The sequence below is a fragment of the Procambarus clarkii genome, chromosome 88 (assembly GCF_040958095.1).
Source record: "Procambarus clarkii isolate CNS0578487 chromosome 88, FALCON_Pclarkii_2.0, whole genome shotgun sequence".
NCBI classification, from domain to species: Eukaryota; Metazoa; Arthropoda; class Malacostraca; order Decapoda; family Cambaridae; genus Procambarus; species Procambarus clarkii.
In genome coordinates this window covers 11,547,083-11,559,997 of record NC_091237.1, presented here as the reverse complement: position 1 = coordinate 11,559,997, position 12,915 = coordinate 11,547,083, and the positions used below count along the sequence as shown (strand labels likewise).

Sequence of the window (12,915 nt, the reverse complement as noted above, 5' to 3'; positions counted from 1 at the left end):
GCCACTCTGAGGGGGCCAGGTTCTGGCTCGTGGTTCCCGGTAGGCAAGAACTCCAAGCACTTTGACCGATGCCAGAAAGTTATACATATCCATTCAACCTGGATAGCTCCGGGGAGCCGACGGGGGTCCCCCCAGAAATGACATTATTAATACAAAGTTAAATTTTCATTACTATAACATACCTTGTTGGACAAATTAAAGCAGAAAGAAGCTGGTTTCTGCTTAGCTAACAAGTAGTATCTCAGCCGAGAGTTTGGAACACCAAGCTGAGTTGGAGACAGCAAGAACTCCTGGGAAAGAGAGAAGAACCTTAGTTGTTGATCTACAATAACTGTTCTAAATCCAAAAGCTCAGAAACTACATGTCTTCAAAATTACTTTTAAAAGTGGTAACAAATTTTCCTATTTTTAATGTCAGCAACTGAAGATAGGAAATTACATGAAATATTTCATAGAAATTCTGATACTGTAATCTGAACTACAGTGGTACCTCGCATAACGAATTTAATCCGTTCCATGTTCGTCATGTGAAACGGACGTCATACAAAACGAGTGTCCCCCCATGTAACCAGTGTGATGCACTGTGTTTATTGTGAAATTTCCCCAGAGTGCATGACATCAAATGTTCCCCAAAATAAAATTTTTCTTTGTAAAATGATAAATTACCGTCCCTGAACATGTCTATGTAAAAATAATTACCAAATTCCACTTACTTTGGCTGTGAGGGCGTGGACAAGGTGCGCTGTGACGTCATCAGGGCCTGGTCGCCCGTGTGTGAAGCTCCCAGACATGGTCGCGCAGGCCATTCAAGCACCGCGTGTTGCCACAAATATATTTTCAAATATTTTTTCTATGCATTTCCAATGCGGTTTTATTTGTTTCTTTTATCGTATATGATGCATATTTGTGACCTTTACAATATGTATACAGTAGAATGTTCATAATTTTCCATGAAACTGTGATACATGTGTCAGTAATGTGTCCACAATAAATGTTTATTGTCACAATATTACGTGGTAAAAATTCACTAATATTACAATATGTACAGTTTCACATACTATTTACACAGTAACACACTGTATTACACACTCAGTACTTTGGAGGTGCATAATAGTCAACGAAGTAGTCCATGGTACACAGCGCGACTTTGCTCTCCTTGCACCAGCTACAGATAGATTTTTGCTTCCTGTTTCATCGTTATGTGTGCTTGCAAATAACGCACTTGCGTGCACCCTTGGCTTTAGTACTTGTAGGTGGTATGTAGCCAAGCTTGTAAAGCATAAAGTAGTATTGAAACGATTATAGGAAAAGCTCAATTTGTAAGGTAGTCTTGAAAAGATCGCTTTGTAAGGTCCCACACAGGAAGAGATTCAGCTAGCCTCAAAGAGTGTCCATCAGTCAGGAAGAGATTCAGCTAGCCTCAAAGAGTGTCCATCAGTCAGGAAAAGATTCAGGTATTCTTGAAAATATCAATGAACACCACCACCATGGAAGCCGCTAACACTGTTAATCTATGCTACTTGTATCAGATGCATCATCACTGAACGCAGAAAACGATTCATCTATGTATCATCTATATACATTAGAGATGGCAAGGGTGGGGCTCAGAGCTACACCTGGATACGCTCGCTGTATCATCCTCATAGGTGCTGTATCACTGGCATCCGACCGTTGTGTTAAGCCCTTATTGCGCCTAGCTTCACCAATGTTATGACCCTTATGTTCTTCAAACAAAAGGGTCTGAATTGCACCGACTGAGCACAGTCTTTCAACACCGTGTGGGACAGGTGTTTGAGAGCCAGAGGCACGTGTGCCACAAATGGTTGCTCACGCAGTACTAACCCAGCCAGCAGCCCTTGTCTTTCATATTCGTTATGGCAAAAGGTTCGTTCAGTTTTTGTTGGGTAGGCTGCTCCATTATGACAATCTTTCTTTGTTTCAAATGTGTTCCATTTGTTTTGTATTTGTTACTTACGTCTCAATAATGGAGCAGCCTACCCGACAAACACTGAACGAACCTTTATGACATTTGTCCATTTTTCAAATTGTTTCAACAGTTCTTTTATTTTTCGTTTTTTTTTTTTTTTTTTTTTTTAAGAAACATGGAGCAGCCGACCTGTAGACCACCGAACGAACCTTTTTGACATTTGTACTGGTTTTCAAAATTCTTCATTTTTTTTATTATTTACGTTTTTTGTATGTAAGAAACATGGAGCAGCCTACCTGCCGACCACCGAACGAACCTTTTGCTATAAGGCAAATGAAAAATAGATATTGAACACATTTGAAGAAAGGAAAATGTCATAATGGTTTATTCAGTGTATGTAAGGTAGGCTTCTCCATTATTGAGACGCAAATGACAAATAAAAAACAAATGGAACACATTTGAAACAAAGAAAGATTGTTATAATGGAGCAGCCTACCTGCCGAACACCGAACGAACCTTTTTGACATTTGTTGTATATCAGACATTTCATTTCTTTTTTCCTACAAAAACGTCAATGCTTTGCAACATCTCAGTAGTCACCCTTTTATAATCCCAGCATCATTAGCATCTTTAAACAAGAACAACATAATTTATGTGCATCGTCGGAGGCGTCTAAGAATGTGCAAGAAGCAGCGCGACCCCACCATGTGGTGGTGACGTTACTCAAACCAGCGTTCGTCATAAGGGACGATTTGACGCCGATCGGGCCGTTCGTTACCCAAAATATTCGTCTTTTGGGGCAATCGTTATGCAAGGTACCACTGTATTTTACTTTGTACACAGTTCAGTAACAGCTGTAACAGCTAAAACATCATTAATAACTTTTAATTAATAATGTTCTTTTCATTTCTATTATACAAATACAGTACATTATTTATTTGTACAAAAAGATACAGTGAGTTAAATTATTACAGGCTTTGGTGATTAATTGGTGCATTCAAGCAAAGCCACTAACATGCAGAGCATTTTGGGCAAGTGTTATCCAGTTTAGTTTAGAAGTACAGTGTAATAATAACTGTCAAGGTATCTGCAATCACATAAATTATTACACTGCTGAGTATTAAGAACAATTTTTACAAGCAAAGTTAAGAGTAAAGTCAGGAAAGGTGAGTACAAGGTGAAATGAAAGTGGCAGTTTGGTTAGGAAGAATAAATAATGTTCATGTAACTGTAACTTTCATGTAACTGAAAAGCTAGTTTCTGAGCAAGGCAATAGTTTGTTCCCCTACACAAGGTTCTAATGTTCCTATGGAAGAAGACTGCACAATTATGCCCGGCCAAAATTCTGAATGGGACCAAAAGTGCTCTTTTTAAATATCCATCAGATCATACTAGTGTATGAGAGATACTGGAGACATCTCAAGCCAGCTAGGAAAGTTCACAAGAAGCTAAATCAATTAAACTTGATGCACTATTAAGCAATACTTGGTATCAAAGGGACTGCTAAGAGATGCTCTCACTAACTGTTAGTTGGACTGACCTGCCACTCTATCCTGACCACCTCAGCACCTACTTGTCAACAGGGCACTCCTGACTCTAAAACCTCACGTCCCACATGAGGAGAACTACTGATAAAGCACAGGGTGAGTAGGAATGGAGAAGGAGGAAATAAGAGCAACTGGATGTCTTGCTTATAATGAAACAATCATCAGCATTCCAAACCTTATTTTTGAGCTGTACCATTTGTTTGCTTATGTAAGTGTACCTAAAAAGGCCAGAACTACCAACACAAACAGGGGAGCTGAACCTAAATGTGCTGCACATTAGTACTAGATGGAGATGCAGGAAAAGGAGGCAATTTGCATCTAAGGTGACTCAAAAATTCAGGCTTTCCTGGAATTTAATTGAAATACACATAAAGGAATGAGGTAGCTCAAGATATTCTCCCCCTATATAGTACAACATGTGAGAATAGCTTGAGCTAACTCATCCCTTTGTGTGTATTTATACCTCACACTTCCTGGAACCATGATCATCTGGAAGAAAGCAGTCCAACTGCAACAAATTGTGCAACACACTGGAATACAACTGTACAGTATGACCTACAAAACTCTAGAGCCCTCAAGTCAGCAGAGGAGAGTTAATAAGTGAAGAAGAATACTTTCAGGGTGGTGAACTTTTGCAGACCATCAATACTGACACAAAAGAGAGACTCCAAATGAAAGTGACATGAAGCCTGAACTTGCCAGTACAAAGACACAACCAAAGAGAGATGATAAGCAGTTTGGAAAATAAAGCAAGCCTGAACCAAATCCTATTCATTCTATAATAATAATGAGCGGTCCGTCTAATTACCACAAGCTACACAAGCTTCACTAAGCTTCCTGGCAATACGTTAGTAATGAATAAATATGATATATTTACTCATTATAATGTTGGTGCTGAATGTACAACACGAAAAAACAATTTTAATCTGAAAAAGTATCTTTTTATAAAGAAATTAGACGAAAATAAAGAGCTGGTGACGCCAAATCAAGTCGACGCTCCAAGCATCGGTTAGGTTAGGTTAGGTTAGGTTAGGTTTGGTTTGGTTTGGTTTGGTTTGGTTTGGTTTGGTTTGGTTTGTTTTGGTTTGGTTTGGTTTGGTTTGGTTTGGTTTGGTTTGGTTAGGTTAGGTTAGGTTAGGTTAGGTTTGGTTAGGTTGGGTTAGGTCAACCTAACCTAACATATCATATTTATTCATTACTAACATATTGCCAGGAAACTTTGTGAAGCTTGTGTAGCTTGTGGTAGCTTGTGGTAATTAGATGGATCCAGAATGAGGGATTCAGGTAGAAACATACAACAGCACTTTCCATTCCCACAGAAAGCATAATATTGCAGAATAGCCCTAAAGGAGGAGATGGTATTATCCATGAACAACCTGTTGAAAAGCAAAGAATGAAAAGTTATAAGAGGAGCAGATACCAGAAGAAGATAGTCAGAAGACAAGATGCTGGTGGTATGCCTTCCAAGTCACCAAATGTTACCAACAAGAAGAAGCACAAAGGTATTGATAAGGAGTACTGTCAACATTCAGGTGGCAGTAGATACAACCCAAAAACTCCACATCTGAGATCTCTGGAGAGCCTGAAAAGTGCTTGTGTAACACCAAAGGCCAATCTGAGCAAGGAGAATGGTAGGGAAGGACATGGGTTAAGGCACCTGGGCCACAGGGAAGTGAGTAATATCAAAGGTCAAAGAAACTCTGCAGCTACAACATCACTCAGACTGGAGAAAATAAATAAATTGCCTCAATGCTTCCTGTCAAGATGTAGAACATACAGCACAAGATTACAAAATTGTGGAATAGAATCACATATACAGTGGATGCAAATACAATAGTTCTAGTTAGGTAAAGTGTTGCATAACAATAGGAAGGAGACCCTGACCATTATCCATTCCAACCCAGCTGGGCAGCAATGAGACGTCATGTACCAACACATTAGACACCTCATAACTGTGGACCACTTTAAGGAATAAAGACAAAAAACCCAGAAGAAATGTCATGGGTAGAGATCAATGCATTAACGAAAGAAACTGAGATTAAAGATATTACAGAGGACATTCAATAAACAGTTACAAAAAGAGAAAAAACCCAGCATTGAAGGTAATGAAACGCCATTTTCTGGTTGAGCCCCGAAGGCTTCCTGGAGCTATCAGGTTAATATGCGATATATTAGACTAGGGCAATAGTCAATGGAGTTCAGCATACCGGGGACAACGAGCCAGAATCTGGCCCCCTCAGAGAAGCAAAGGGAGCAATGGGCCCTGGAAAACCCCCCCCTTTGGTTGGGGGGGCTTTCCAAATTTACCATCAAACAGGGTTAGGCACCCAGAAAGGTAGGCAACTTAACTCTAAGTCAAGACAACTGGCTGCAACCCAAAGCAACATGTGAATGTCCAGGACCAGGAATGTTGACCAAATAACGGGCGACCAGGGTCCTGTTCGACTTCCTAAATCCCCATGGTCGAATATCAGCCCAAGACATGTTGCCAAAAATGGCAGCCAAAGCAGCAAACTTCTGAATGTCGTGGGCGTGAGGATAGACGACAGGCTAGCTAGACAACATTTTCACGCGGGAATGACGCAGTACGGCGTCAAAAATTTATTAGACAAATGTGCGGGAAAGACTTAGTATGGCGTAAAAAATTAATTAGATGAATGTGTAGGAATGATGCAGTATGGTATCAAAAATTTAAAAATTTGCTATAATTCAGGTTTTCATTAGATTTTTTGGGACTGGTTTTAAAATTGCTGCCAATGTCTTCCCATTTTAGTGATGGCCCATGTGGCACCGAGGCAGCGCGAACCAGGAGGTAGGCCCATTGTTATTGTTCCATGCTAGTGACTGCTCCTGCCTCCCCTCGCGTCCCAAACGTGTGAACGTTCCGGCTATTTTCCTCGGCTATATTTCTTACTGTGGCTTTAAAAATTCTCTGCATTTACTCCAAGATGGATAGTGATCAAGAACAGAGCCAGTCCCGGAAGAAATCAGTGAAAGAAACACTTCAGAGAGAGAGAAGCTAAATAGTGTACACCAAAAGTACAGAGGTTGAGACATTCATCCTCAAAATTCCAGGCTATATGCGATGATTTATCTGATATAAAAAACCAGCGTTGAATGTAATGAAACGCCATTTTCTGGGTGAGACCCGGAGGCTCCCCGGAGCTTTACCGGCTGATATGCTAATGTCAGACTTTGGCATCAGTCATGTGTATGGAGTTCTAGGGCCTACCGGGGACCACGAGCCAGAACCTGGCCCCCTCAGAGAGGCAAGGGGAGCAATGGCCTATAGAAACCCCCGTGTGGTTGGAAGCATTCTATGTCTGCCATCGACCGGGTCAAGCATCCAGAAAGGTAAGCATTCCAAAACAAACCCCTATTCTGGTGAAAATTGCTACCTAAGCCGAACTAGTGAATAGAACTCTTCAACAGAAAACACGGAAACTAGTATGACGTCATACGTCACCGCGCCGCTGTCTGCGCAGCTCCCCCCTCCCCGGGAGGGGGAAGGGGGAGCCCCAGACCTCCCACGCCGGCTATCCACCCATCAGTTCTGAGGCTGGATGTCAAAACACGCGAAAAACGCCGACCGGAGGGAGGGAGGGTTGCCGGGGAGCCTCCGGGTCTCACCCAGAAAATGGCGTTTCATTACATTCAACGCTGGTTTTCTGGGGGGAGCCCCGTCGGCTCCCCGGAGCTAACTACCCACAGAGGAAGGTCAAAGGGACAAAACCGGGAGGCGGACACCACGCACCCCCCAAGGAGGCGAGACAACCGGCAGCAAACGCCAACCCAAGGCGCCACAGCCCCGAAAATCCCGGGAACAACACGAGAACCACGAGCAGCAAGGCCCCTGCACGAACACCAAAAATCCATGCCCGAAAGACTGCAAGGCCACGTCGCCCAGACGGCAGCGAGAGCAGCGAAGCCACGAACGCCACAGGCATGAGGGAAGAACACAGGCAGCTTAGCCGCAAGAACACGGCTTACCACCCGGGACACCATCACCCGCGAACCGGGAAGAACAGAACCGGATCAACGCAAAACGCGCTCCGGACCCAAACGCCGTGGCACGCAAACAACAGCAGAGGGCCGCCACTGAACACAAAAACGACACACCCCCGGCCCGACCAACAAAGCACCAACAAACCCTGGACCCCTCCAGAATGCAGCAGCCCCACCCCGCGCCAGAAAAGATGGAGACTGCTGCCATCAAACAACCAAAACGCTAAAACCGAAGGAGCAAGAAAACACAGCGAACCGACCCCCAGAGGCAAAGGCCCAAAGGAAAGAGCCGACGAAAAAACACACCGGAACCGAAGGGGCACTACCAACCGAGGAGAAGACAGAGCACGCTGACCAGAGACCAGGATGGTGCAAGCGGCGCACGAACAGGCCGGAGGTGAAATGACGCACAAGACAGCTGACTAACGGTGCAGAAGCAACACCAAGACCGAAAGCAAGCTGAAGCGGCTCCGCCTGCGCCGCACGAAAAGAGGCGACAGTATGTGGCAAGACGACGGCCCCCAACCCCTACTAGAAAACCAAGCCGAGAGTAAACCAAGCCAACAAGAAGGACCCACCGAAGAAGGGACAGGAAAAGGAAGGACCGCCAAAATACCCCATACTGCCGCCAAGAAAGCACGCAGGTGGGACACCTACCACGAAGCCACCTGACCACCAACCGGAGGCGAGACCACGAGGCAGAACATAAGCAGCCCCGACAAGGCCCCCCCCGAGCCCAGGAAAAAGGCGGAGCCGCGAGAAGATCTCGGGCGCGACCACCGAAACCCAGGCGGCACAAGGAGATGGAACGTAAGCCGAACAGAAAAACTCCGAAGCATGCAAGCCCGCCAGGAGTTCAGAAACGACGGGTCCGACGCGAGACATCGCAAGAACCCCCCCAAAAAAAGTAAAACAACAACAACCGGCAGGGCAAGCTAGGAAAACCAAAGAAGGCGGAAGGGTCGCCGCCAGAACAGGACCCGAACCAAGGGGCACGAACAACTGCAACAGACCGAGACAAAGAAGCACATCACAGGACACAGGCTGACCAACGCCTAAGAACACACGCAGAACATTCCTGCTGCAGAAGAGGCAGGAAGAAAGAGCAGAAGCACAAAAAAAAAAAAAAAAAAAAAAGGGAACCCAAACGGGCGACAAGTAGCCCAAACGGGCGACAAGTAGCCCAAACGGGCGACAAGTAGCCCAACCGGGCGACAAGTAGCCCAACCGGGCGACAAGTAGCCCAACAGGGCGACAAGTAGCCCAACAGGGCGACAAGTAGCCCAACAGGGCGACAAGTAGCCCAACAGGGCGACAAGTACTAGGAGCCGACAGACGTTCCAATAATGCGGGAAGTAGCGAAAAACCTTCCCGTACCCTCGAGAACACAGAAGCCAACACTAGTCCCGAAGGCACACGAAGGCGCAGGCGCACCCGAGATCAAAAGTCACGCAGAACCCCAACGAACGGGGAAACATGACAAAAACACCGTCCCAAAAAGCGGGGGAGGAAACATCCACCCACAGGACGGAACCAACCGACTCAAAGGCCAAGGAACCGAGCCCGGGGAGGGGCCGACGTCCAACAGCACGTACGGCGAGTGGGGAGGAAAAACCCCACTCCGCGTAACCACAAGCCCCGCCTAGAGGGGGATAAAACCCCCCACGGGGTCTAACGGGGCCAAGGCCCCCCCCAAGGCAGCCCCTCCCCAGCCCCGGGAACCTACACGACAGGCCCCGGGGCCGAGCCGTTCCCCCAAAGCCCCGGCCGTACCAGAAAACCGGGGCAGCCGTGAAAACACTAAGGAAGGGAGCCCACTGGCAGACTCATACAACACGGCTGGAGGAACAGGCCCAAATGCCCCCGTCACTACCCCGGAAGGGGAATTCCCCGAGACTGCCCGAGTCTCAACACCACGAAACACCCCGCCCTGAACCTACAGACGGTAAGGAACCGGATGCAGGCAGGAAGGGTGAACCAGGGGAAAGACAAGGGGGCGTGGATGCAACCAACACCCCCAAGTCCCAAAACGAAATACAACGGGGCAGCCCCGGGGCTCCCGGGGAGGAAACCACGAGAACGTTGCCACCACCAAGGCTCAAGTGCAACGCCCCTGCTGCCCGCACCCGCTTTGTTAGCACAACTGGGTAACCGAGCCACAACGAGCAACCAAACTCGCAGGACACCGGGTCGAAGGTGTCACCGACCCCACAGGCAGCAGACGGAGGCAAAACAGAGAGTCACCCAGAGACAAAAGGTGAGAGCAACCCTCAAACTCGCTGGAAGCGAGGGGGGGACTCTGGGGTCACATCCATCGGACCCGCGCGCCCCCAGGGGTTTCCCAGGGTCCCGAGCGTTTACTTTAAGAGGACTCGCGCTCAGGTAATCCCAGGCAGGGTACTGCTAACCGGCACCCAAGCTACCAAACAACTTTCTAAGAGCTGAACCCCCGGGACGTGTACACTCACGGGGACCTAGCAGGGGGTACCACCAGAAATACTCAGAACACAAGGGACACAAGGGGCAAGAACGAAGGCAGACCCCCCCACCAGGTATATAAACAAAAGAAAAAGAAAACCCCGCAAGAGGACAGCGTACCCAAGCGGAACAGAGCCGGCCGCTATGATTGGTAAAGACAAGCTGCACAGTACCCCGCGCCCCACCAGTGCAAACACCGCCCCTTACTCTAAGGCGAACAAGGGAGACAGAACACCCGAGCACACAAAGAGCGGCCGAAAACCAAGCGGTAAACGGCCAAGCAGGGGCAGGACCCAAGGAACTTGTGGAAGGTGGCCCCAAGCCCCAAGGGCAGTACTTACAGGGCACCTAGGGAAGGGAACCCTAGGCGCATGCAGCCCGAGTACTGAAGAATCACACCCGGCTCACGCACCACCTAGAAAACAGACACCACACTCTAGGTACAGTGCTGAAACAACCACTGGAGCCGGAGCACATAACCATTGCCTATAGCATCAGCCGAAGAACTGATGGGTGGATAGCCGGCGTGGGAGGTCTGGGGCTCCCCCTTCCCCCTCCCGGGGAGGGGGGAGCTGCGCAGACAGCGGCGCGGTGACGTATGACGTCATACTAGTTTCCGTGTTTTCTGTTGAAGAGTTCTATTCACTAGTTCGGCTTAGGTAGCAATTTTCACCAGAATAGGGGTTTGTTTTGGAATGCTTACCTTTCTGGATGCTTGACCCGGTCGATGGCAGACATAGAATGCTTCCAACCACACGGGGGTTTCTATAGGCCATTGCTCCCCTTGCCTCTCTGAGGGGGCCAGGTTCTGGCTCGTGGTCCCCGGTAGGCCCTAGAACTCCATACACATGACTGATGCCAAAGTCTGACATTAGCATATCAGCTGGTAAAGCTCCGGGGAGCCGACGGGGCTCCCCCCAGAAAAAACGCTGATAGTGACAGTGATTTAGATAGTGAATTCATTGAAATGGAAACAGCAGATGATGATGAAATTGAAAGTGAGGGGAGTGAGGATTACGATGTTCGTACTGCCACACGTGCATGATGTGGTATTGGAACTCGTACTGTGGGTGCCATACATACCCCATCAACATGTTCTGATGAAGCCTGGTCTACTGACAATACTCCACCCTTCGTAGACAGTTTTACAGGAATACCAGGCTTGACTTGTCCTGTACCTAGCACTCCTCTGGGATTTGTACAATTATTTCTTACTCAAAGTTTGTTAAAATTTATCGTCTATGAGACTAACTTGTATGCTACCCGATGCTACTATCTTATCGTATTGGTAATGTTGTTCTTCTATTTGCCCTTATATGCATATATCCCTTTAAAGCATTCTATTGGGAACAATTTGATACCAAAATGAGCGCTGTAACACGAAAATTTGTTATCAACGGAAAAAAATACTAAACATTTGTGAGCTGGATATGAGGGTGTAGCGGGTGGGCCAATGGGTGTTCGCTCACGGGTAATGCATGGCCTGCTTTTGGCTTGGCTGTGGGTGGGGCGAACCGCGGTTTTGGACATTATATGCATATACTCCTGTAGGGAATTCTATTGTAAACACATTGATACCAAAATAAAAGACCTAGGACGAGAATTGAGGTAACCAAAGTGAAAAAGAGTACTGTACTGGGTATACACATTTTATTGCTCGTGCGCGCTCACGGGTAACGCATGGTCAATTTCTCTGTTTGGTGCAAGTGGTACGCCAGGCTTTTGGACTTTATATACATATACTCCTGTAGGGAATTCTATTACAAACACATTGATACCAAAATGAAAAACCTAGGACGAGAATTGAGGTGACAAAATTGAAAAAAAGAGTATACACTTTCCAGTATTACCGCACGCTCACGTGGAATGCTCAGCCCACCTTGGGGTGGTCTGGCGCTCGCTCGCCCAAAGTGTGAAAGTGTTAATAACCCTGTGGACGACCTGGGAGGCCCGAGCCCTGGAACAGGGAACGAGGGAAACCAGATCAACCCAAAGCACATTCCTGGCCATGGAAGCAGAGGCGCGTAGGTATCGGAGAAGAGCAGCAACCAAACATAACACATGATGCACCCCTGGCCTAACAAACCAAGCATCATTGACCCAAGGACCCTTCCTTAACCCTTAACATGCTCGGGGTTTAATATCCTGTCATCCCCACAGGCGCATGTCATTTTGAAAAAAAAAAAAATTATTTTTTCTTTCTAACCTGTTAATTTGTGTTCACTGATCACGGGAAAAATAATAAAAAAATCGTAAGTGGCATATATTGCCCGCTATAGGGCGGGGAAGTCTGGCAAATTATAGGAGCTGACTCAGCGTGCGTCCCAGGCGGTCTGTTGCTTGCAAGCTGTCAGGCCAGAGTTGCCACAAAGAGATAATTACCGAATTATTTCAATGTCTCTGATTGATTTTTCATACTTTTTTTGCTGTAATATTATTCAATAGTGTGTGGTTTGATATATTTATATAATAAAATGAGTGAATCATTGCTGTACTCAAAAATACAGTGTGCATATTGTTGATTCAATTATGTTCATCAATCAGTGAACAAATACTTTGTCGGTTATTACATTATAAGCACAGGTTTTATATAAGTATCTGCATGTTTTGTTCACTATAACGAACCACTAAGTAGCTATTATGAGTCAAAAAGTAACGAGGAGTGACCGCCATGTACCTGCCAGCCACTCCCGCCCTCCCTCCAGTCATCTGACTCACCCACATTCTCCTCCCACAATAATGTTTTTGCTATAATTCACTATATACAGACGTTATATATAAGTATCTACATGTTTTGTTCACCATAACTGTACATCTAAGCTTGTATGGTGAGTAAAGGCACAAAGATGTGGCTACTCACACAGTCAGCTGATCGGCGGCCGCCCTCAAGGCCAGACGCACTAATATTTCTCCTCCAACAATACTGTGTGGTGTTATTACGCTATATACACACATTATA

At 46.3% G+C, this 12,915-nt stretch overlaps 1 protein-coding gene across 3 annotated transcripts in view; it reads right to left on the bottom strand.

The window, feature by feature from the left end:
- Mt2 (methyltransferase 2) overlaps positions 1-12,915 on the bottom strand; it is a 54,431-nt gene that overhangs the window by 10,802 nt on the left and 30,714 nt on the right. For all 3 annotated transcript variants that reach the window (XM_045726991.2, XM_045726990.2, XM_069317510.1), the window contains exon 5: positions 183-290. In XM_045726991.2, coding sequence (XP_045582947.2) covers positions 183-290 — 108 coding nt within the window. The remainder of the gene's footprint in view (positions 1-182; positions 291-12,915) is intronic.